We start from the raw sequence: 25,418 nt of genomic DNA, 5'->3' as shown, positions 1-25,418 counted from the left end.
TTGACCAAATGCGTAGTTACTGCGCTTTGGCTTTGTAAGGCAGTATAGGCAAATACAATTAATTTACATAACTTGTTTTTAAACAAAAAGATCTAGTTACCTTTTAAATATCAAAACGTTACACGGTGGGATGCTGGGACATTTAAATGTTATGAATAGGGCAACTCCAGTGTTATGAGTGTGGCATTTGCAGTCAAAACATATATATCATATATATACTTAACCCTCCGTTTATTTTCTCATAAACCAGAGTTCAGACATCAGAAAAATATCAGTCTACTCTACTCATGTTTTCTATTTAAGATGAGGGGAAACATGCATGCATTATGGATGTGACAACAAATTTTGGTCACAAACATTGTAGGAATTCTGTGAATAAAAATACACAAACCAGAAGCAATAACAAATGAAGAAGGGACAGCTCTTCAAATAATATTTATTTTAATTTTATATTTATTTATTTTAAGTTGTACATGTGCATTTATGAGGAAGAAACAGGGTTATGTGACAATTCTGAAATTTGCACTTATAAAACATAATACAAAAAAATGCTTTAGGGGCCGTTTCCCCGACAGGGATTAGACCTAGACTAAAATAAATGTAAGAGCTGTCCAAACTGAAAACAACTTGCACTGACATATCTTAAAATACACCAGTGCCCTTTGTCTAGCCTTAAATGCACCCAAGTGATGTTTTTAGGCATGTTTGTTGAAACGAGTTATATTTCCTAATAGGCCTAGTCCTGATTTTGGCTAATCCATGGAGACTTTGCATGGGTATTTAAACCACCAAATATTTACATCTGAGATATCAGTATTGTTTAAAACTTTACTTTTCATGATAAGGTTGACATTTGCGTGGAATTGCCAACAACTCATTCACTGCTGGCAGGTCAGTCTAACCATAAGACAAAGAAGCAGCTGCTCTAATGCAGCCTTGCATGGACATACAGTAACCTATCCTACCAGGGGCCTGTACCAGTGACGGTCTTTCCTATACGCAAATTACGCAATTTGCATAGGGCCCCGCACCACTAGGGGGCCCCCTTGATCTTAAGATATTTTAAAACCATTATACCATATCCAAATTATTATGATGTCGCTATAATTTAGGCAATTTGCAAACATGTATGCGGGTTTTTAAAAATACTTAATGATTTCTATATTCACTGATATGTACTCGGACAACATGCAGGCCGTTTCTTAATCTGAAGGCTGCAATGAAGAGGGCAGCACTCGGACGTTTTTACACCATATATTGTAGTATTGAAACAGTTTATACCCAAATGTCAAAAAACTGACTAAAATCAATGAACAGCACTAATAAAGCATCATCATCCTTACAGATCATTAACTAAAAAAAGTTGGTTTAGGGTTTAGTTACTCTTTAACAATGGCATTTGCAGTAAACATGTGGTAACAAAAAAAGTAATCAATCCACCAATAATCATATTTACTACACATTTACTATAATAAAACCATGTTCATTTTCCTAAGATTTTGTGTAATTGTAAACAGAATTAGGAAAAAATATTGCAACGCGAAAACTGTGAAATAGTCATGTTACTCTTTGCTGAACTGACATATATGAATATTTATCAATCCTGGGCCATTTGACAAAGAAAATTTTATTTTAATTGCCAATGCTCAGTTGTTGGTCTTTTGAAACCAATTCTTTTAAAATTAACAATATTAGGATGTAAATGAAGCTGAGTCAAATGGATTTTCTATAAAACATAAGAATTTTATTAAGTATAAAACATTAAACTACTTTTGTTTTCTTACAAAGTTTACAAAGTACAGTTTAAAAAGGTGACAGACAGGTACACATACAATATATAAATATTCAGAACAAACAATACATATTTCAAAGAGCACCAATAAGTTTTGAGTACTCTTAATCTTTAAACTGATAGGTAGTTGCTTAGCAGATTAGGAAAACTTTGAATGTGTTGGAAGCCAATAAGATCAGAAACCACATGCTTTCAACATTAAACATCACACGAGATATAAAAACACATTTAAAATATTTTCAGACAAAGGCACAGTTGCAGTCTTTAAGCAGCATAAGAAATAAAGTGTTGTTCAGGATGTCTTAAATGTCATTCTCAGTCACCACAGACATGTTCAAGTGTATCAGTGGAGGTACTAAGATTGAATAATATTAAGAAAAACAAAATAGCTGCAAGCAGCAATTCCACTATTGAATATACTTCAAGCCATGAAAGGAATCATCCATGATGAGGTGGCACTGTGACAAAACCCTTAGGTCATGACTGTATCTGTTTTGGGCAGATACAGTCTGTCTCACGTCCATTTTGGCATGCTTGCCTTTGAACATTTTCACGGTATAAGAGAACGGATTGTTTTATCAAAAAGCTTTTGATAACTTTTTGTCCGGGGTGTCTCTAAAAACAAACGGTGCTTAATAGCACTAAAAGTAGTTCTTGGCTCGTAATCATAGAGGAACCCTTTTAAGTGCCATACAGCACCGATGAAGTACCTGTGTAGCACTTGTGTAGAACCATATTGTGCTATGTAAAACCATATGTTTTGCTACAGTAGTTCTATTTGACCCCCGTATGGTTCTTCATAGGTGCTAAAAATGCTTCCTCTATGATAACGAGCCAAAAACCACTTTTAGTGCTATTTAGCACAATTTGTTTTAGTGGAATTCTGGCCTTGACCCCTAATAACCTTTGATAAAGTTTTTTTAGCTGCTATCAAAGACATCGGCAGTACAAAACACTGTGCCAGTAGTATGAATACATAGTGCAAAGTAAACAACTGTGTACCATTTAAGTGCATCATTTTCAGTATACGGTACCTGGATGTCACATTATGTTTACCAAAACTGAATGTATAAAACAATGTATACAGTAACTGACTTCAAATTTCCTGATTAATGTCAGCTGTCACTTTAAACTGTCATACGCTTCTTTTCCAAAAGTCAAGACTTGCATCCTGATTTTAAATCAAACAATTCTGCAGCTTGGTTGGTCATCATTTTATCAATAATGTATCTAAATGGGGAAAACAGGTGGAGATGTTATGAGCAATGAGAACACATTCATTAATATGCAGTAACAAGCATGTGCAATGTTATGTATTCATATTTGAAATAATAATAATATACCACTTATTATTATACTTAATACACTTAATAACATATACATTTATATACACTTCTAAATAAAGGACTTACTGTCAGAATTAATGTCTCTCAGTTAAATCGATGTAGCCATTATCTTCTCCATAATCATCAAACCATGGACGGACAGAGCTCTGGTCAGGGTACAACGGTGATGATTCTTCCTCTGAAAGTTTTATTTCTAATAAACATTTATATTTAGAAATTATTTCAGGCACAGTTTTTTCATTGCATTTTTAAACAGTAATACTCACTTCATAACAACTTTTAGTAATAACATTTACCAGCATCTGTATCATAATGTACTAAAAAACGTAAATAATAAATTAGAAGTGTCGTAAAAAATCTGACATAGATCTATATATCCTATATATATGTGTGTGTGTGTGTGTGTGTGTGTATACAGAACTGTGCAAAAGTCTTTGGCCGTCACCACCACCAGACTTGTTGTTAGAAGTTTTAATGTCCATCCATATTTACTTTTCAATCTATTTTATTAAGATACAAACAGAAAATATGTAAAAAAAAAAAAAATTATAATTTTTATTATCACGTCAGTGTTTAGTGTGACCTCTCTTGGCACTAAAAATGTCTTGAGCGTTTTTGAGCAGAATGAAGAAAGACTAATTTCTTTAAAATTAGAAATTAGGATTTTATTTTATTTCAGTTTAAGAGATCCTGCAGTTTCCTGCTATTGCTCAAGTGTAAGGGGAGTTTAACCTAAAAAATTGTCAAATCAGTTTAGATTTTAATACAGTTTTTAATACTATATACACATTTCCTGTATTTTCTGGATGTATTCTATAAAAGAGACTGAGAAACAATTATATATGATCACCTTAACATTGAAAAAACAACAAATTTAATTGTGGCATGGTGGCCTAAGACTTTTGCACAGTACTAGTGTGCGTGTGTGTATGCATGTATGTACAAACCATTCTCAGGTCTGCTGCAGGGCAGGAACCTCCATACTCTTCGTAGAAGCCTCCAAAAGCTTTTAAATATGGTATCTGCAATTAGTAACATGGTGGGATATTATGTGAGTGACCTTGTTACTAAACGCCTTTAATATTGCTTTAAACTAGGTTATGTAAACACGCGCTTATGATACTTTTTTCCCCAATAGATTTCTTCAGAGATGAATACAACTTTTATGAATTTTAAAGTCAAAATTTAGCTTTTTTTATTACTAGTAAACGCATTTACGTGTTGTTTGTTTTGACCCTTGTATATGACACCCTTATGAACTTGGTTTCAAAAGGGTGCTCATGGGCATATTTTCGATATGTGCCATTCATATCCATTTTCCTGAGCCCGCATTTGCGCAAGCTTCGCAGGCAGCAGACTTCGACACCTGTCAAAGAGGCATTACGTCACGAAAGTGCGGAATTGAAGGTTGGCTGTTTCTCAATATGCGTTCTTCAGCGATCTTGCGTCCTCGTGTCCTCGCTCTACGTCATCATTAACGGTCGAAGTTCATTCCAATTCTCAAGAACGCAAGGACAGAGGACGCATGAAAATACCCGGATGTGTTCTTGATATCGAGGATGCATCGAGTGCAGACTTGCTGAAATCGCTTTACGCCCCAGAAGTCATTGCGGCAAAACATCCGAGTTCGTTCTTCCAAGGTCGCCTGGCAAGACCGATCTCCACGAGGACGCAAGTCCGTTCTTTGCGTTCTTGGAATTGAGAAACAGCCGAGGTGTTTAGGTAAGAACAAAATGGTTGCCCGGAGGCCTCAATAAGGCACCGAGATTGGTCGCTTAGGATGTCAATCACTATTACGACGCCGACAGGAACAACCCGCCAGTAGGACGTAGGTAATGCTAAGCATAGACATAATAAATACATTGATCGCGCATTGAGCGTTTTGTCTGTTGCTGTGATTCGTCAATGGCGCCCGGAATACGAGTCATCCACTTTTAGAAAAAGATACAAAAGCTGTTACTGGGAATGTGTCCTTTTGGTAAGACCTAAATTGTACAATTTAAGCACATGTATACATTTTTACCAACTTATACCTTCGAGGTAATAATATGCAGTGTGTGTATAGAGTATCGTTCACCTTCTCAACTGAAATCAATGATCAACAATCTATGTTCCTAGTAGTTCGACTTAAAGTAACTTAAGGGCCGGGTATACTTTTTTTCCGCGTCCGGCTCGCGCGCGCACGCGTCCGCGCAGCTTTCCGGGTATAGTCCCCGCGGCTACACGCGGATGGCCGCGTTCGACACTATACGCAATACTAATGATTTCTTATTCAAATTATTAGTCTAACAGGCTGTCAGGGCAGCACTGATTTGGCGACATTTACAGTACATTAAAACATTAGGATAGGTGAAGAAAAGTAACTGATCCACCATTGCAAACACAGTTTAGAACAAACAACAAGACAACAAATAACAGGAATCAAACAAACATGCTCCACAGCTTCTGTTCTTGGAAGAAGTAAAAGTTAAAGAAGAAAAACGATAGTGTGTGTGCAAATGCTGTCTATTTCCTTTGTATAATTGTTTATAGTGGAGTGTCCTGTCTAAATATTTTCACGCGCATACGCTGTCGTACGCGGACTGTACGCGCGGTCTCAAATTTTGGGCTGCATGCGGACGGTCCGCGCGGCCGTCCGCGCACCCTCCTGATGACGAAAATGACGTCATGCGGACGGCGCGCATACGCGGACGTCCCGAGTATACTTTCGGCTTTACGTGGAGAACAAAACATCAAACGCAATATAATTTAATGAAACTTATATGATAAAATGTAAAAATATATAAAATATGTATATATTTATATTTAAAAATAGAACTTATGCCGTGTTCTGGTTATTAAATGAGGGATGTTTCCTCAATAACTAAACATAAAAAGCCAAAATCCATACTTGCCAAGTGTAAATGTTCACAAAGTCCTTATTTTTCAAGTCTAAGCATTAAGATTAAAAATAACTATAACGTTTTTGTACTCACGAAAATCATAAATCATTGAAATCGTTTGAGAAATATAAACGTAATTCAGCTTTTATCCGAGAAAGACGCAGATCCCCGTTCATTTGCATGTATTTATAGTGCAGTCTTGCCAGGCGTTGTATGGCGGCGCCGTTGACGACAATCTAGCGGTGTATGTATGTCTATGATACAGCGTCATACCGAAGCTTCCGTTTTGGGTGTTGTTTGCAGGGTAGCCATTTTACAGTAGTACTTCGTTCGTTCCTGCGTTTCGGTTTTATTGTTTTTGATTGTAACCCAATTTGCATTCAGTTGATTTGGTTAAAATAGGTGTATTTGGTTTAAATGTTAATTTGGAGTTTGTATCCTGTTATCCGCTATTTTCCCTTTCGTTGCTGAGAGTCTTCAACATCTTTCCCGTGGTGGTTGAACTGTAGGGGAAACGCGTGACGTACAGGTGCAACATAAGGTCCCGACTCGGAGGTCTGTCAAATGCTACACCATGAATTTTGTTTTAATGTGTTAATAAAAAAAAGAAAAGCGAGGAAGATGTTAAATTACCTAGCGTGGCTTAAAGCATGCCACTTGTTTTAAGTAGTATAATGAAAAGTACAGTACAGTACAGTATCATTGCGTGGCTTTGATAGCACCGCTCTTGTTCTATGGCTTTTAGTTAGACGTGTATGTGCCACTTCTGCACAATAAATCAAACACATTAAATAACCTTGTCTGTCAATATTTTCTTCTGTTATTAGGTACATTTTGTTAATCGTTGCGAAGCTGTTATCCGTGCCTTTTTGCTTTGGGGTCCCAAGTCTAAAGTAAACTCTTGCAAACAGTCAGTTAAATAAACAACATACAGTAGATATGTTCATCGTAATATTAATATCAGATGTACTTTGTTAGACAAAAACAACTAACGTTAGACGTAGCGGTCGCGGAGGAGCAGGTGAGCGCCCAATGTCTACCGCTTAGGATGACAACAGTTTAAAGTTTAGTAAAAATATATCTTACCTCTAAGGTTGGTTTCCATGGCTATCCTGGGTCTCTAGTGTTGCGGTGTGCAAATAAAATAATTCCTTCTGTAAAAAAACAGTTCTGTGTGATTGTAGTCCGGAATGTCTTGTCGTGTGCCTGTAACGTTAGCTTGTGTTTGTATACTGGACGTGTGTATGTGTATAGGAGTGTCTGGCAGAAAGTTTAGAAAGTCTAGGCGGAGTTTATGTACAGGGTATTCAAATTTCTCCCCAATGACCTGTACGAAGTCTTTATTTTTGAACTGGTTCAGATTTTTATCAGAAAGATGCTATTCTGAATTAAGTCATTATGTTTTTATTTTCTGTAGACTGCTAAATCACCAAGCATTTTGCCAATCTCTTATAGACTCTTTTAAAGCACAGTACAAAAACCACCACAGGAAACTACACTAGTCATCATTTGAAATGTATCAAAACCTTTTGACTTAGTTGTCTTAAAAAATTTGCAACAATACCCATTCTTGTCATAGGACAACTTTGATTAACTTTTTTGATCCACTTCAAATGTTGACTAGTGTAGTGTTGTTACACCAGTCATCACAAAATGTCAGAAACTTATAACAACAACATAATGTGAAATCATTAATGGGAATCATGGGAAGTCTTGACAAAGTTGATCAGGAAAAAATATGGAGACAATGTCTCCTAAATATATAATATCTAACAAGGTAAGTAGGTTTAACCCAAAAGCATGCCTTAAAGTTAAAATCAGATATAGAGACAAGCTGGGGAAGATCATGAGGTAACGGAGTTATACTCACTTAGCAATTAATGAACCATAATTTAAGAACAATGTCAGTTTGTTGATGCAAGCAGCTCGCATGTTTGTGTGCTAGATATCATGTCACAAGATTATGAACAATTAAAACATATCAATGATCATCTTTAAACAGGTTTTGAACTATCCGTGTTTCTATTTTACTTCACTGTTTTCTAAATAATATAATATCATACATTTGAATTTTTAAGTAGTCAAGTAATAAGGGTGAAAACCACTTGTTTTAAGTAGTATAATGAAAAGTACAGTATCATTGCTGGCTTATATTGGCATTGGCTAAAATCCAATATTGTGCATCTCGAGTATATTCTGATTGACATTGATCGTTTTGATCACCAAGGTCATTAAAGGGATAGTTCACCCCAAAATGATAATTTTATCAAAAATCACTTACCCCTGTGTCATTTTGAAACCATGCTGTATTAACCACACACAGGATGTAAATCACACACAACAGACATGACAACCAAGTGCACCGACTGTCTTCAGGAAACCTTTTTAGATATGTGAAACTAACTGAGGCCAATGGGATAGTCACAAACATATGTCATCAAAAATATCCCTGTGTTCTAAAGATTGGTCACTTGGTTGTCATGTCTGTTGTGTGTGGTATTCATGGGTCATTCTACAAAAATGTCCATTTTTCTGTCCCTAGCCTTTACAGAAATATTACACTTGAAAAACACTTAGGGGTACAATTTTTTATATTTTAAAATGAAACAATATGTTATTTGAACAATTACACCACCTTGAGCCATCAATGTAGCAATATTTGATTTTTATTAATTCATCAGAATTCCAAGCACCACAGAAGTGTTCATACCAGTGGGAAAATGCTTTACTTTGAGATCAAAAACAGTGTTTTCATCCATTTTAAATACAATAATGTGTCCATAACTATCAAATATATGATGTTAATTACATTAAAAAACAAAATGCTAAATAAATATTATAAAATATATATAATGAAGGTAGTGGTTCCCTGGAGTTGTGTCACTGGTGTTACAGATTAACAAAAAACTGGTGTTACTGTCACTGGTGTTACCTTCCTTATGGGTAACACCAGTAAAGATCAGTACCAGTGACTGGTAATTTGTTGTATCACTGGTGTTACTGTGTTTTTTTTTCTTTCACAATAAATACAATCTTTCACATGTGACATGATGATAATTTTAAATTCACTGAATTCTGCTTCACTAAAGAATTAAGCTTTAAAGCTGGAAAAAAAATCATATTTCCAAAACACCTTTAATGTTGCTTAAAAAAGTAAGGTAACACCAGTGACAAAAAACATTGTGTATGCAGTCTTTAAGTACATGCATAGAAAAAATTAAAAATCATTAAGCTGTCATTTATGCGTACTCAAAGTCAAAGAGTAATCTAATAATGTGGTCCAAGTTTAAATGTTAGAAAAAGAAATACATTTTTAGACATCTTGCCATACCAAAAGTGGACATTTCTGTAGAATAACCCACATCCTGTGTGTTGTTACAGCAGGGTTAAACTACTACTCTTCTTCAAGGGCTAGATTTAAAAAAACACTTTCCTCATATTGTATATGTGTCGGTTTCATCCGACACACAAGCGGTTTCCTAAAGACAAGTGGTGACAGCGATGAATCACTATGTGAAGGGAGGTTTTGCAGCCGGTTTGTTAACATTACGTAATAGTACACATTTTACACAGTAACGTTAGCTCAGTGTTGTTTTTTATACGTTTTAGCTATGAAATATGAACTAAGGTAATCTACTTGTTGTGTATTTAGCTTGTTATCAGAAATAACTCAAAAAGGACTTTGTTGTTATTAATTTTTTTTACTGAGTTCGCCGGAAGTTACGTTTGTTTCACGAGAGCCATTGTTTGTGTTGTTACTGCCGAAACCGTCTAGTTGTGTGTGTGTGTGAATATAAAAATAGTAAAACTTGTTGTTTTGGTTACATTTTGTTATAGGTCATATTAAAATAAAATATGCATTTCAAAAAAGATGCACACATCTTGTATACAGTTTTTTGCCTTTTAATTACTGAAAACTCCTTTTATATTTAATATTTTAAAAACAATTGCAGTTTAACATGGGAAGAGACAAATATTAAAAGTTTTACTATGAACATTTCACCAAAAAGTGCAAGGGTAAATAATCAACATAACAAAAATTTATGAATGTTTAACTTTCATAAATTGTTACATTTTAAGTATTCACAACATAAAGCCATGCTTCTCCTAATGACTAAAAATTGCACTTCCTGTTTTTTTTTTAAATATTTTAAAGATATATAGACTTAACCACCTTTCCACTGTACACTACATTTGGACATGACTGTCTGAGTTTTCCCCCTAGTGCCAGTCATAATCAAATTTCAGTTTAATCATAAATCCATGTCAACATGGAAGAGAAGCTCATTCCGGTGAAAGAGCCTTTATTCTACAAATATATTTATACTTCTTAATTTACTTATTAGTAATTATCGTTTTTAAAGAATCCAAGTGTTACTGATAAAGTTAAACAAAAAAGGATTAAAAATGTTCACCTTGGCTTGCACACAGTGTTTTGATAGGAACACACTGAAATACATTACGTCCAGTCAGCATGTTGCAAGCGGGGTACTCACAAATTTTTTGCATCCAAAGCTCAGATTGGATCCAAAAATTACGCACCCGCATATGGTTGGCACCCCACACAGCCCCTTTCCAGCTCTCCTACCGGTTTATCGGCCTTCATTTGTCACGTACAGTGGAAAGGCGGCTTTAATGTAACCACGCTTAAATCAGACAAAGATCTGGGCCGGATAAAGATGATTGGAGGGCTGCATTTGACTAGCCCTGTCATACAGTGTCTACATGGGGGATTTACATGTTTTACATTTTTATGCATTTGGTAGACACTTTTATCCAAAGCAACTTACAGTACATTAAAGTCATACATTTGTTTTATCAGCATGTGTTCCTTGGGATGCAACCCATGACTTGAAATACAGAAAACAGGCAAGAGTTGTCTCCCAAGGGGAGTGAGGCATACTACTGTATTGAGCTTTAGGGATTATGATCACCCACCCAATCATTTTGTGTCTGGGATGGATATGGGGCACTGTAGAATGGATAAATAGAGGGATCCATCTTCAATGTTTTAAGGCAGTTTCTTTAAGGTCCATGTCTTCTGTATGGAAAAGAAGTAAAGAGTCCATCAACAATATTATAAAACATTATAAATTCTAATGATGTGTGTATTATTATGCATTATAAATTCTAAGCTCACAACATTTAGCAGATGCTTTTATCCAAAGTGAATCAAAAGAGCAACAGTGCATAAGTGCTCCAAAACCTAGTCTCATTCAAAACACTGGTGCAATCACAAAAAGGCACAACATTCTTCTTGGCACCTTCTTTTGGATCGTTCCCCACTGGTGGAATGATCTCCCTAGTCGATAGCAATCTTTACAGTACACAAAGCCATAAACAATTTTGATTGTTTCTATAATATATATGGAAAGAGTAGGAAAGGAAAGAATAGGAGAAATAGCTTGAGCAAGTATTGCAGGGTCAGGTGTTGACGAAATAGGTCTTTGGTCAATTCTTGAAGATGGCTAACGACTCGGCAGATCATTCTGACAGTGGGAAACGGTCCATAAGAAGCTGTTGTTTTGTTTCAGAGCGTAGACATCTGGAGGGCATGTACGACTGAATTATTGAGTGTGGGTATAGGGGTGCAGAACTAGTGATAGTCTTAAACATGGATTTTTAAAATATTGTTACAATTGTTACAAAATACTACTTAATAGGCCTACATTATTTTTCTGAAAATCCCAGCACAAATGGGAATGGACTAAAAAGCAGAGACATTTCAGCATGTCAAGAATGTCAACATGCAGAACTGTCTGTGGCATGCACATCTGTGTTTCTCAATGCATGTGCACGAATCAACCATCATCTCTGGTCCTGATGCAAATGTAATGATATGAAAAAATGTAAACAATAATAAATATAATAAAGCAGCTTTAATCATTTTAAATGCTTTACGTGTTGCAAATTTAAATTCCTGCATGAATTAAAATAATTTTATACATTTGACATTAATTTGTGACATCAGTTAACATGTTAAACACGCATCTTAACTCCTAAATGTCATTTCTGAGGACTGATCAGGATGATTTTAACTGAAATATTAAAATCCTGCACTCTTAAAAATAATGGGTTGTTTTTAACCCATGCTGGGTAAATATTGGCCAGAACACACTGCTGGATTATTACAACCCATGGTTGGGTAACAACAACCAGCATCGGGCAATTTTTAACCCAGCTGTGTGTTCTGTCCATTATTTACCCAGCATGGCGTAAAAAACAACCCAGCATTTTTTGGAGTGCCCAAAAGACTGCGGGCCGCGTAGTAAAGTGCAATGGGCCGCCTATTAGATACATTGCCTTTACATCAGAGGTAGGCAAACTGGGTCCGCTGAGCACTTTTATCCGGCCTGCACATTAGCTTATAACTATGTTAAACCTTGTAGGATTTTGGTCCAGATTTGATGCAATACCATTAACGCCCAAAAGATGATATCACTAGCTCTATAAAAATATGCTTGAATAAGTGTTGAATGTTGTGTGTTTAAAACAGAACGGACAACAAAACAGTTCACCAAGATAATACAGAAGCCGGTATATGTTATTTACCAAGAAGTATTGCCATTTTTAAAAACCAAAAAACTGCTTACCGCTGTTTTTAACATCATGGTAATAATGTAATATTATCTACCCATGCACATGAAATGATTTGCCCTAAAAAAATGAAGCATGCTTTAACTACATTAAGAATACTTTTTTATTTGTTGTAACCACAAATTTACTATGGTCTAACCATGGTATTTTAGTTGTTATAAAACAGTGGTAATACAAATGGCAATTAATCTGCTAAAAACATGGTTACTACTCTAATAATACCATGATTAATCTTCTTAATGGTGATAACTGTAAAAACAGATGCTAAATATATTATTCAAGACTGTAATACTATGATGTTTCCTTCATAACTGTATATAAAACTGTATGTATATCCAGTGATATGCACAGGGGTAGAGATTTTTTATATGAAAGTAGTTAAAGTCTTCATAAAATTAGTAACAGAGTGTTGATTTTGGATAAATAAAGCTACATTTGTTGTTCATAGTATTTTTATTTTATGGTAAGAAAAGTTTGCCCACCCCACTCTACATCTTAATTTGGCGTCATGGATGACGAGATGATGAGATGAAGTGAGCAAAATTGAGATTTTATTTTTTTACACAATAGATAGAATATTTGATCACCTTATCTTGGCTTTATCTTGTTTTAAAAGTTTTTAAAATGTTTACATAAAATTATTACTCAAACAATGTATGCATCTTTAATTGACCTTGAAGCTTTATTTAAAGGATTAGTCCATTTTCTTAAAAAAAATCCAGATAATTTACTCACCACCATGTCATCCAAAATGTTGAGGTCTTCCTTTGTTCAGTCAAAAAGAAATTATGTTTTTTTTGAGGAAAACACTCCAGGATTTTTCTCATTTTTATGGACTTTAATGGACCCCAACACGTAACAGTTTTTTTCAGAGTTTCAAAGGACTCTAAGCGATCCCAAACGAGGCATAAGCGGCTTATCTAGCAAAACGTCATTTTTGACAAGAAAAATAAAAAAATGTGCACTTTTAAACCACAACTTCTCGTCTTCCTCTGTTCGTGTGACGCGCCAGTGCGACCTCACGTAATATGTAATATAATCACGTCAAGAGGTCACGAATTATGTGATTACAAAACTATGACACAGTGTTTACAAGTGTGGAGGAAGAGGACCGTTCCGATGTTGTGGTATGTGGAATGATACTAATTAATGTATTTGTGTCCGTTTATTGTTTAAATAGACCTGTTTGAGTCGTGACTCACTCGGATCTTTCACCCGGATCTTTAAATTAACTCATGAGTCGCGAGTCTCTAGTATCATTAACCCGGATCAGTTGAGTCCTACTACAATTCAATGTAAAACCATAAACAGCGCCACCACACACACAAACCCCTCTTGCAACATTATTGATGAGACTTCACACGCTCTACAGATCCACTCGTAACCGGCTGATCTGCGCGAGAACTGACCTGAGATTCTCACTCTGAGCCAGAAACATTGCAAATTTGAGAGACCTGCTAATCCGCGAACTGACTTGAGATTCTCACTCAGAGCCAGAAACATTGCGGACTTGAGAGACATGCGAATCTGCAGTGTTTCCGGCTCTGACTAGAGAATCTCTCAACTCGTAACCGTAAACATTGCAGACTCGAGACACTCCGGCTCTGACCCATTGTCTCTAACCATAACGTATTAGGAAGACTCACCCTTTCAGATGTGGTATCGAAGTTTATGAAAAATAAACCCCTTTTCAATGTTTTTAAACTTGACTTCTTTAGATTGTATTTCTGGATTAAAGGGTAAATCAGCATCAAAGGCATGCAATACTTAACTGATTTAACTTAACTAATTTAACTGACCCTTACTGGCTATGTACTTTTGTTGTTTATATTTTTCTTTTTTTACTGACTACTTGATATATGATATTTAGTTCATCTACCCATCTATTGACTGATATTTATTAATTTTCTCTTTATTTTGTACTTTTTTAAATCTTTTTTTTGGTTCTTTATGCAAACATGTTCTAACATAATGATTTGTGAACTACAAGTTTAATTTATTTCTTTGACTAATTGTAACAAATGTATTCTGCAATTGAAAAAAAAAGAAATATACATATTTCAGATGTGGTATTTTTTTACCACAAACGCAAATGTGCGTTTCATATAAGTAACACGTGACCTTTCTACATCATTACGCAATTACGTGAGGTCATCACAGGACCAGAGGAAGAAGAGAAATTGGGGTTTAAAAGTGCATAATATTCATTTTTCTTGTCAAAAATGACTTATCGCTAGATAAGACCTGGAATGTTTTCCTCAAAAAACATAATTTCTTCTCGACTGAACAAAGAAAGACATCAACATTTTGGATGACATGGTGGTGTGTAAATTATCTGAATTTTTTAAGAAAATTGACTAATCCTTAATCTCGATCAGATAGGACGCACCTCATGTGTACCCTGTTTATATGGCTCGCCTGGACCTACTATACTGCAGTGTAATCTTTCACTTTGTTAACTGGTTCATTTAGAAATGACCATGAAGGGCATATTAGCTTAAAAACTCAAGTGACTGCCCACAGAGTTCATGTGTGTCTTACCTAAACTGATGTGATGACTTTCCTCAAAAAATGGGTGCACCGTGCTTGGCAGTCCAATAGATGGCGCCGTTTCTTCAATTGGAAGTCCAAACTCTGTTAATACATTGCACCTTAGGTCATCTCAGGTCAAAAGATTTTACAGTGTAAAAATATTTCTAAGACAATCAGTTATAATTTTACACACCGTTGTTCTCAGATCGACAGCAGCAGATAAATCTCCACAGATATCGGCACAGGCAATCAGTTATGGTATCTGTGTTGAAAAATAGTTGAATTAATCTTAGTTGGTAATAAGAGAAAACTTATAGCAATATGCTCCACGCGAATCCGCCCTAGAGTTTATTCCTATTATTTTCACGAAATAGCTGTAGAGACCTGTAATCTTAGGTTGTTTCTCAAACGGAATGCTGCATCTTTCTGAGGTCACAAATGTAGGCTGCATACGTCATCAAGCCTGGTTTATTTCAGTTAATTGAGCATGACATTCGCAAGTCAAGCATATTACAACAATTTGCAGCCTAAATGCGACCTCCAAAGGATGCAGCCTTCCGTTTGAGAAACTGCCATAGTGTGGATTCGCTTGAATCTTTATTAAACCTAAGTTACCTAACTTACCTTACTGTCAATACATTGTTTAAAGGTTTAGTTTTCGAACGTACAACTAAGTTACTATTCATACAGTTAATTTTGATGTACGCAATTGACCACATTCTCATGCCACACATCCATTTTCTCACGCAGACTCGTGCCCACCATTGAGATTCCCACTTAATAAAAGTCATGAAACAATTGCCTAATATGCCTGTTAACTGTAAATAGTGTACAATGCCTATCTCTATCTGGTGTGCCTCAATCAGCATATGAAAGCACTCGTCAAAGTCAAAATGATATGATGCCCAATCAAATCAAAGAAGGTGGAGTTATTGTTTACGGAAGCCAGAGCGCGAGCTACCCACTTTTTTTTGCGCAAGCTACAAACTACAGAGCAAGTGAGCGATGCACGATGGTGAAAAAGCAACACACGATGTAAGTAGCTAAACCAGTGCTCGCAATAATGACACTTTTATATCTTAGCGTACCCTCACTTTCTTTTGCATGCCACCACTTCTCATGTTGTTGGTACTTTGCTGTAAAGAGTGGGGCGTTTCGCTTTATGTGGTGCAGCGCAGACAGTTCGTCAGCTAGGACATCAGAGTACCGCGAGAGCAAGTCGAAATGTTACAAAATGGTCTGCCTTTACCTTTGCTCTCGCGGTACTCTGATGTCATATGCCGATCAATCAGCGCCGCCACACCATATAAAGTCAAACACACAAAACGTCAAGGTCTGGATTAAAGGGACACTCCACTTTTTTTGAAAACATGCTCATTTTCCAGCTCCCCTAGAGTTAAACATTTGAATCTTACCGTTTTGTAATCCATTCAGCTGATCTCCGGGTCTGGCGCTGGCACTTTTAGCATAGCTTAGCACAATCCATTGAATCTGATTAGACCATTAGCAATGTGCTAAAAAATAACCAAAGAGTTTTGACATTTTACCCATTTAAAACTCGACCCTTTTGTAGTTACATCGTGTACTAAGACTAGGGATGTCCCGATCCGATTACGTGATCGGAAATCGGCCCCGATCACGTGGTTTCAGACTCGATCGGAATTGGACGTTACCTTCCGATCAGGACTCGGATATATATGCAGGGTTTAAATTGGGCCAGGATCGTCCGGGGCTAAGCCCCGGCACACATACTGAAGGTCTCGCTCTGCTCCACGCTAGTGTAGGCGCTGCACTGGTGCGTGTGAACTGACGCGAATAATGACGTGTTATCATTCATAGGCTTCACACACTCGTGCATGCGTTGCACCCACGACAAAACCGGGTTTTTACCGCTCATTTAAACGACGTGTCGACCGTTTTTGTCACTATGTGCTCAGTTAATCTACAGCAGTATGCAGCTCCGTGTCTCACTCAGAACCTCAAGAACGCGCATTCGCGCAGAAGGATCACATTACACATTGTAGAGATGAGAGATTGAGAGAGAGGTAAGAATGGTGCCCACTTCGAAAAAACTTAATAGAAGTCTAGAAACAAAGTATTAAAGTATGTATAGCCATGTCACTCATCTCATTACAATATGTTAACTAGATAATAGGGCTGGGTATCGATTCAGATGTTCCAGATCGATTCGATTTCGATTCTCGATTCAATTTTCGATTCAGGTTCTCGGGTAGGTTTTTATACTCGATTCTCGATTCAACTCAATGAAAATAGATTTAATACAAATACTATATTAATAAAAAAGAACAGTGAACAGCAGTTTACAAGTGGGTAATTAAAGGCGGAGTCCACGATGTTTGAAAAACGGTTTGGAAATGGAGACGGGCCGACTACCCAGGTGAAAAAGTAGTACACTTCCATAGTGTACTTAAAGTGCTTTATTTTCGCACACTATTTTTGTACTTAATATACTAAAAATTTATCTTTAGTACTTCTTAAGATGTTCTTAAGATTATCTAAGTGTACTTCACTGTGCTATTTTGAGACACCATGAATATGAACTAAAATGCGCTTTTAACATACTATCTCTGTATTAAAAAATGTATTTAGTTAACACTTTTACTAAACTTGAACTCAACTTTCATACAAAGTGTACTACAAGTGGTACCTAAATACATTTTTAAAATACATTTTTAGCACGTTTTAGTTAATTTTTATGGTGTCTCAAAATAGCACAGTGAAGTACACTTAGATGATCTTAAGAACATCTTAAGAAGTACTAAAGATGAATTTTTAGTACATTAAGTACAAAAATAGTGTGCGAAAATAAAGCACTTTAAGTACACTATGGAAGTGTACTACCTTTTCACCTGGGTACCAAAACACACTTATAGCCAATCAAATCAAATCAAATGCCGGCTTGCATATGTGTGGGGCGGGTCTATCAACAGAAGGTCCAGATTCTATTGGGGTAGGGGCGTGTTTGTTTAGGTGATTTCAAATATCAACATTGGCTTTCAAACATCATGGACTCCGCCTTTAACAAAAAAATTTAAAGCCACAACACTAACGTTGAAGAAGACTCGTAATTAGATTAAAGTTAATCTTACGTTCAATGTTTGCCGAAGTAAATATAAAAGAAAAAAATCGATTCTGCTCTTGAGAATCTATTTTTATTAGCCTATCTTATGCCTAGAATTAGTCAAGGAGGTTGAGTCTTATAACTTCCTTCAAAGTTTGATCAATAGTGCATAATGATGCACAATAGTGCATAACGATGCACCAAATGTATATAGGGTGTCAGACTCATAGATGTGCATAATTTAAAATTAAGGTTTTAAAGTTTGGGTCAACCTGTGGCACAGCATTAAAGCTGAAACTTATAAAATCCTATCAGAGGTCCAAAATGTCATTGAAACACACCAGTGGCTTTGCTGTCATCAGGATTAAACATGTTACCCCTCAAACCCTCCCTCCTCCTAACAGAGCATCCCCACAAAACAAACCCCAATTTAACCCCTGTACATATATACTATATATATTCTCATTATTTTTTAACACATCAATAGTTATGCGCTGGCACAGAGTTAGACCCTTTTGACTCCACACAGAAACAGCAACGCATGCGGCATGACATAAAGAACATCCTGGTTCTGTTTTTTTGCTCTTCTTTATTCTTTTTTAATGTATCATAGAAGTATCGGATCGGGACTCGGTATATCTGCAGATACTCAAAATCAAATGACTCGGACTCGAGGGCAAAAAAAAACTCTATCCCCACCAGATAGACCGTTTTTATGCCATTTACCATGATCAGTCACCTTTATAAACTGAAAGCCCAGGTTCAGATAAATGTGTAATTGTCCAATTCACAGTCAAATGAAAATCTATTACACTGCAAATACCTTAAAATATTATTATTATATTATTATTATATAAAAACTAAATTTACTTTAACAAAAAATACATATGCATGTACAACAACAGCATAATAGTGCCAATACTGTCTTTATATAGTATGGCTGTGTTACACAGTCCTTGATTCTGATTGGTCAATAGTTGGTGAAAGAGCAACACACGATGTAAGTAGCTAAACCAGTGCTCGAAGTACAGACACTTTTATATTTTAGCGTAGCGTTACCTTCACTTTCTTTTGCGTGCCACCACTTCTCAAGTTGTTGGTAACTTACTTTGCTGAAAAGATTTTGGCGTTTCGCTTTATGTGGCGCTACGCCAGTTCCAGTCCTTGATTCTGATTGGTCAATAGTTGTGCTTTACTCCACTTTGCGTTGTGCCTAATACGAAAAAGCAGCCCCTCGTACCTTATCGCTTACTTAAATATCTGTTTTACACATTTAGTATCAAGGGGTCCCCGATCCGGAAAACACTGAAGACCCCTGCCTACACTCCTAGCGCAACTCGAAAGCTGACAACCCGGTCATTGCGACGAAGTTGACACGGCTAATGAAAACGACGCAATCTTTAGAAAGCAGTAACGTTAGACTACATATCAATTAAAGCATGAAACTAGTTTGACACCAATAAGGTTAAAGTAAGTTCTGACCTGTGTTGTTGATTTCCATGTCATTTAAGTTATTAAAACACCTCCGTGTTTACTTTCCCGGGAGAAGAAGCAGGAGGGACTTTTGGATTTGCCGCGGAACGAGACCGCCTCTTGTGTGTGTCGTCATAAATCCACATCCGGTTAACAGCAAAACTCGTGCAAAGTTGGGAGACATGAGCTGGATCAATCGCAGCTTTATTTTTTTCATACAGTTAAAAAGTGCACATATTTAGATTCGCTTAGTTAAAGCTAATGTTTCCCGCAAAATAATGTCTGTGCCTGTCTGATTAAAAATCATTGATCAGATACTTTCCATTGATTATATGAATTTTAACCCGTTTCAACGTAAGAGAAAATACCACGCGCACATTTGTATACCCAATGTAATAAAATAACCGAAACATAACCTTGTGTGCTCACACGGGCTATGGTTAATGTTAGATGATTCTTAAAAAAAATCATTCATTTTAATTAATACCACAGAACCTGCTTACCTTTAATGTTAACCTATCTTATGCCTTTCCCATACTCGATGTCCACATATCACCAGAGCCAAACGTAGTTCCAACATCTTTTAAGTTTATACTAGTGCAGTGTGGTGTTATCACTACAAACTTGCCGGGAAAAAATCGCGCGCATAGTGAGCGCGCTGACGTAAAACGTGTTTTTTCTCCGCCTAGCCCCCACCCACTGTATAACAAATGTGTTCATGTCTTCATGTGTTTTGTTGACATAAACAAATACATGAATGAATAAATACATGTAGAAATACAGAAAATGTATATATGGTAGCATAAACATACATTTAAGACGATTATGTAATCTTAAGCAATGTATTTATGTATATATTTCTGTCATTTATTGTGCTTTAGTCACTTTTCGTCTTTCATATAATCAGTTTCTTTAAAAGGGGGCTGGAGTCTGGATCGCCGGCTGACGCAAACGCATTTGATTGGTTTGTTTTTGTCATCGCCTACAGATGACACATCCGCCGTGAACGTCTAGTCCAAGTCCATACTACTTTCATTACAGTACTATAGGTTGGGAAATGTCACTCCGCACAGCTGTTCGTCGTTTCAGCGCTCCCATCAGGAGTGTTTTGCAGTCGAGCCCTGCTAATATAAAGAGACATTACGCTGCTGTGGAGCAGGCGCTGTCTGTACTTGAACACGAGCTCGACAGTATCCGTACAGCGGGCACGTGGAAGGGAGAGAGAGTGATCACCTCCAAACAGGGTCCTCATATCTACGTGGACGGCAGCAGAGGGGGTGAGCTGTGACCCAACAACAACACCCAGTTCTTTTAAGTATATCAATATGGCTGCTATAATAGTGCGCTACGCTTAGGTTTGGCATTGGGGAGGCTCCTCCTATATGGAAATTACTTAGTTAAAGTGTAGTAACAACAATGCTTTTTGCAGACTGATCACTATAGTATAACCATAGTTTTACTGAAATGCCCTCATTGTATATTGAATCAGTATGTGTGTTCTTTGGGAACCTTTATAAAACCCTTTGCATTGCTAACACAGTTGGGCTACAGGAGCTCCCTATGATAGCTTCTTTTCTGTTTTTGTTTTAGACATATTGAATTTCTGCGCAAACAACTATCTGGGTTTATCCAGCCATCCTGAGGTGGTGCAGGCAGGAATAGATGCACTGCAGAAATATGGAGCAGGACTTAGTTCAGTTCGCTTCATCTGTGGCACCCAGGTAAGGACGAAAAGATTGTCTTGTTAATTGCAATGTTTATACAAGACCAAATACTTTTCTGTCTTTTTTTTCAGAACATTCACAAGAACCTGGAACAGAAGCTTGCCCAGTTTCATGAAAGAGAAGACTGTATTCTATACGCTAGCTGTTTTGATGCCAATGCTGGTCTGTTTGAGGTGATTTTAACCATCATTACCAGTGATCTGCCAGAGTAAACTGTACTTGCCACTGTATGCACTGTAACAGCACCTCTGTACTCTTTGCTTTAGGTCCTGTTGAGTCCTGATGATGCAGTGCTGTCTGATGAATTAAACCACGCCTCCATTATCGACGGCATTCGACTGTGTCGTGCCAAGAAGTTTCGTTATAAGCACATGGACCTGAACGACCTGGAGGAAAAATTGAAAGAGTCTCAGGTAGGTTGTGAGTCTTAGAATGAATCTCATGCAAATCAACATTTGCACTGCAACCACCTGTGTTGCATGCTTTCACATTAAAGGCGGGGTGCATGATTTTTGAAAAACACTATTAATTAGCTTTCGGAGATCATGCACCTCGCCTTTAATTTATATGTAAATTATATGCACATTTTGAATGAAAGTGTCTGTGTGCTGCCAGATGACATGGTAAAGATTTGTTTGTTTAAGAACAGACAATACAATATGACAACTTGAGTCAATAATTACAAATCATGGTGTGCAGTCCTACTGAGCTAGAAAGCTTTTCAGCTTATGGACTGAAGGTGTTTTGTTTTGATTTTCTCTCTTTTCTATTTTTTTCCACATCAGTCTTCCCGTCTGAGGTTGGTGGTCACTGACGGTGTGTTCTCCATGGACGGGGATGTGGCTCCATTACAGGGTATCTGTGATCTTGCTGAGCAGTATGGAGCTCTGGTCTTCATCGATGAATGTCACGCCACAGGCTTCATGGGCCCACGTGGCCGGTGAGTATATAGGACAAATAATGGGCATGAGATTTAGGTTTAAATCTGCAGCAGTCATTTGTAGCATTCTTGATGGTTTAAGTCTGCCTGTTTGTGCACAATAACTTGAAAAATTCTTATTTATGATCAAAACAAATGCAAATGAAATGACCATTTATTCCAGGCAAAGCAGTTGTGAGAAGGATCTCATTCTGTAGTGTAAAATGTAACTAATGGACTTTTCTGTATTTCGTGAGCACAGAGGAACAGATGAGCTGCTTGGGGTGATGAAGAGGGTGCACATTGTGAATTCCACACTGGGAAAAGCATTGGGTGGAGCTGCTGGTGTGTATCTCAATTGTAGTTATTAAACATTAGCTGAAACACAATGCAAAGTTTGATGTATAACATTACTATGGCTGATTTAACAATAACTTCATCTTTAGCATTACTTGCATTTTCATTGTGTATTTTTCAAGAAGTAACTAATGAAAAATTAAGACCCTTTCATTAAAAAAGTACTAAGTACTAGGCCAAAGTACTATCTGCAGTGATTTTTCTCTTATATTTTATTAGGTGGTTACACAGTTGGACCTAAAGCTTTGATTGATCTACTGAGACAGCGGTCACGTCCGTACCTCTTCTCTAACTCTCTCCCGCCTCCTGTGGTCGGATGTTCCACCCGTGCTGTCGAACTGCTGCTGGCATCCAATGAAATCGCTCAGAGCATGGCGGCAAAGACCATGAGGTAGTATTGAAAGAAGTAGGTGGGGTTTTATAGATAAAGGGGCACAGTGGCTTAGTGGGTAGCACTGTTGCCTCACAGCAAGAAGGGCCCTGGACAGACCACCGGCTAGATCAGGTGGCCTTTCAGTGTGGAGTTTGCATGTAATCCCTGTGTCAGCGTGGGTTTACTTTGGGTACTCCGGTTTTCTCCTACAGGCCAAAAACATGCAAGTTCGGTGAATTGGAGAGTCCCCAACTTGTGTATGGATTAAGCACTTATTGCCATGGCGTGAAGAAGAATAAAAGATTTATAGATTTGGTGACACTCTTTATAATTTTTGCATTTTATCTTTTGTGAACAGTAGATAACCAGGGTTGAAACTACCAAGATAATTTTTAATTAATGGCAATTGGTCTAGGATGGACATTTAAAATAGCTGACTTCTGCTGGTCAGTATACCCGTTTAAAAGTATGAATGAGTTCATTGAGCCACATTTGGTTAATGTAACCCTTACAATAGAAATGCTAACTAATGTTTATTGTTGTTCTTTTGTTCTTCCCCAAAGGTTTAGAAACCAAATGACCCAGGCAGGATTCACCATCTCTGGCACAGCTCATCCCATTTGCCCTGTGATGCTGGGTGATGCTCGCTTGGCTTCTCTTATGGCAGACGACATGTTAAAATTAGGTGAACATTTCTGCATTATTTTCTGCATTTTCAAAATGCCACGTCGACTACGTTTTTTTTTTTCTTTCAACATTCTTTCCCTTTTTCATCTTTTTTTCCGAGTCATATAATACTTTTGTCAGTCCCTAATATTCTGGCCAATAATTTATATAATAAAAGTGAATGGGGACAGGGCTGTCAAACTGTGCAAAATTAATAAAGAAACATTAAGGGAAATAAATTATTACATAATTGTCATTTTCGATGAAATGTCTCTTTAAATGTGCTCTCAGACAACATTTTATCAGACAGACTGACAGATGGGTACTTTATTGATCATACCACATGAGAAATTGATGTGCGTTAGCAGAATCTATTATGGCATTTGAGCATATCGGCCTAAATATCTCCTTCTTTTTTTCTAGGAGTGTATGTGATCGGATTCTCTTTTCCTGTTGTTCCTAAAGGAAAAGCTCGTATTCGAGTGCAGATCTCTGCAGCTCATACTGATGAGGACATTGATCGTACCGTAGATGCCTTCATACAGACCGGCAGAAAGCATGGTGTAATTTCCTAATGTCAGGAGCCCAACGGTCTGATCTGGAAGGAAATGCCAAAGAAGTTTATGGAGTACTGTTAGAATGAGGCTGACGTTACATATCATATTATAGCAAAATGATTGCATTGAAACTGAGGTCAATAGTGTATTTGAATACTATTAAGTTTAACAGAATAAATGCTTTGTTGATTTATAATTTATAGCATTAATAGCTTAGGTGTTTTACTGCAGCTAAACACAAAATTAGTTTTTTAGTTGGGACACCAACTAAACATCACTTTTGTCTGCAATCCCAGACCAATTCGATGGTGAGGTCAGATCTCTGCATGGGCCAAAGGGTCTATTGTAGGATTCATTGTTTATACAAAAATCTCAGTTGTTTGTTCAAGTTAAAGGCAAAGAATGTTTGGAAATCTATTTCCTACTGAAATGTTAAAGAAAAAATATGAATAAAAATATTTTAAAAACGTATAACTTTTTTTTATTAATAGCCTTTTATGTAATATTTTTATTACATATTTTCTTTTATGGCTTCTTTATGTATGTTAACGTTTTAAACCATGATAAACATATCAACAAGTAAAATAAAATATACAAATCATCAAAAAAGTAACCCTGCTGATTGTCCTCATATTGGGGTAACCCTTGCTCACAAAGTTTGGAGACCCCTGGTATAGTCATTTCAGCCTTTTACTTTTGATAAGTGCACAGATGATTTGTTGAAACGCAAAATAATTCTATATAAGTTTATATAAAATAAACCAATAAAATTAGATAATTACAGTAAAAATTTATTTTAAAAGAATCATAAGCAATATAACTATCAACTTTATACAAATAATGTATACATTGGCGGACACTACTTGAGTATTTTAAGTACATTTTCCAAGCATCTGTGCTTTATGAGAGTGTTTGTCTTGGGAAAAATTTACTTTACTACAAAATCTTCACTACAAGCATAGAATCATACTGTGTATTCCTTTCATTGCATATTAAAATGGATTTAATACCTAATTACATAAAAATTGTGTACTTTTACTTTTCTTGAAATACTTTTAAAACTACTAGATGTTTAATGTACTTAAATATTAAATATAAACCAAAAACTTTGAAAGAAT

General features: G+C 36.5%; 1 protein-coding gene and 2 long non-coding RNA genes across 6 annotated transcripts; 1 reads left to right on the top strand and 2 right to left on the bottom strand.

Annotated features, from left to right (window-relative positions):
- Positions 1-1,762: 1,762 nt before the first annotated feature.
- On the bottom strand, positions 1,763-4,495 carry LOC135734016 (uncharacterized). The gene is made up of 3 exons (XR_010527068.2): positions 4,086-4,495; positions 3,205-3,331; positions 1,763-3,022 (listed from the first exon to the last, which is right to left on the bottom strand). It is a non-coding gene; the product is annotated as an uncharacterized lncRNA (long non-coding RNA).
- A 203-nt stretch (positions 4,496-4,698) lies between these two features.
- Positions 4,699-24,774, top strand: gcat (glycine C-acetyltransferase). Of its 3 annotated transcripts, XM_065252902.2 has the most exons (10): positions 4,699-4,860; positions 20,693-20,981; positions 21,295-21,425; positions 21,500-21,601; positions 21,695-21,841; positions 22,214-22,368; positions 22,610-22,692; positions 22,924-23,095; positions 23,641-23,762; positions 24,167-24,774. In XM_065252902.2, the coding sequence occupies exons 2-10, from the start codon at positions 20,762-20,764 to the stop codon at positions 24,316-24,318; spliced, it is 1,284 nt and encodes a 427-aa protein (XP_065108974.1). In that variant the 5' UTR covers positions 4,699-4,860; positions 20,693-20,761; the 3' UTR covers positions 24,319-24,774. The 3 variants fall into 3 exon arrangements, with proteins under 3 accessions (XP_065108974.1, XP_065108976.1, XP_065108973.1); XM_065252904.2 differs by lacking the exons at positions 4,699-4,860; positions 20,693-20,981 and adding an exon at positions 4,939-5,116; XM_065252901.2 differs by lacking the exon at positions 4,699-4,860 and having other exon boundaries at positions 20,636-20,981.
- Positions 9,903-20,603, bottom strand: LOC135768620 (uncharacterized). Of its 2 annotated transcripts, none has more exons than XR_010542202.2 (4): positions 19,714-20,603; positions 15,343-15,411; positions 15,159-15,251; positions 9,903-11,061 (listed from the first exon to the last, which is right to left on the bottom strand). It is a non-coding gene; the product is annotated as an uncharacterized lncRNA (long non-coding RNA). The 2 variants fall into 2 exon arrangements; XR_010542201.2 differs by having other exon boundaries at positions 20,208-20,603.
- Positions 24,775-25,418: the final 644 nt, after the last annotated feature.

The sequence above is a fragment of the Paramisgurnus dabryanus genome, chromosome 3 (genome assembly GCF_030506205.2).
Source record: "Paramisgurnus dabryanus chromosome 3, PD_genome_1.1, whole genome shotgun sequence".
NCBI classification, from domain to species: domain Eukaryota; kingdom Metazoa; phylum Chordata; class Actinopteri; order Cypriniformes; family Cobitidae; genus Paramisgurnus; species Paramisgurnus dabryanus.
Note: the sequence above shows the minus strand (reverse complement) of the source record. Positions and strands in the feature narration are given on the sequence as shown.

Excerpts from the sequence above, each read along its gene's own strand:
- gcat (XM_065252902.2), top strand. The coding sequence starts at position 20,762 with ATGTCACTCCGCACAGCTGTTCGTCGTTTCAGCGCTCCCATCAGGAGT. Across the intron at positions 21,842-22,213 it reads AAAAATTGAAAGAGTCTCAG|TCTTCCCGTCTGAGGTTGGT; the intron begins GTAGGTTGTGAG and ends TTTCCACATCAG. Across the intron at positions 23,763-24,166 it reads AGACGACATGTTAAAATTAG|GAGTGTATGTGATCGGATTC; the intron begins GTGAACATTTCT and ends CTTTTTTTCTAG.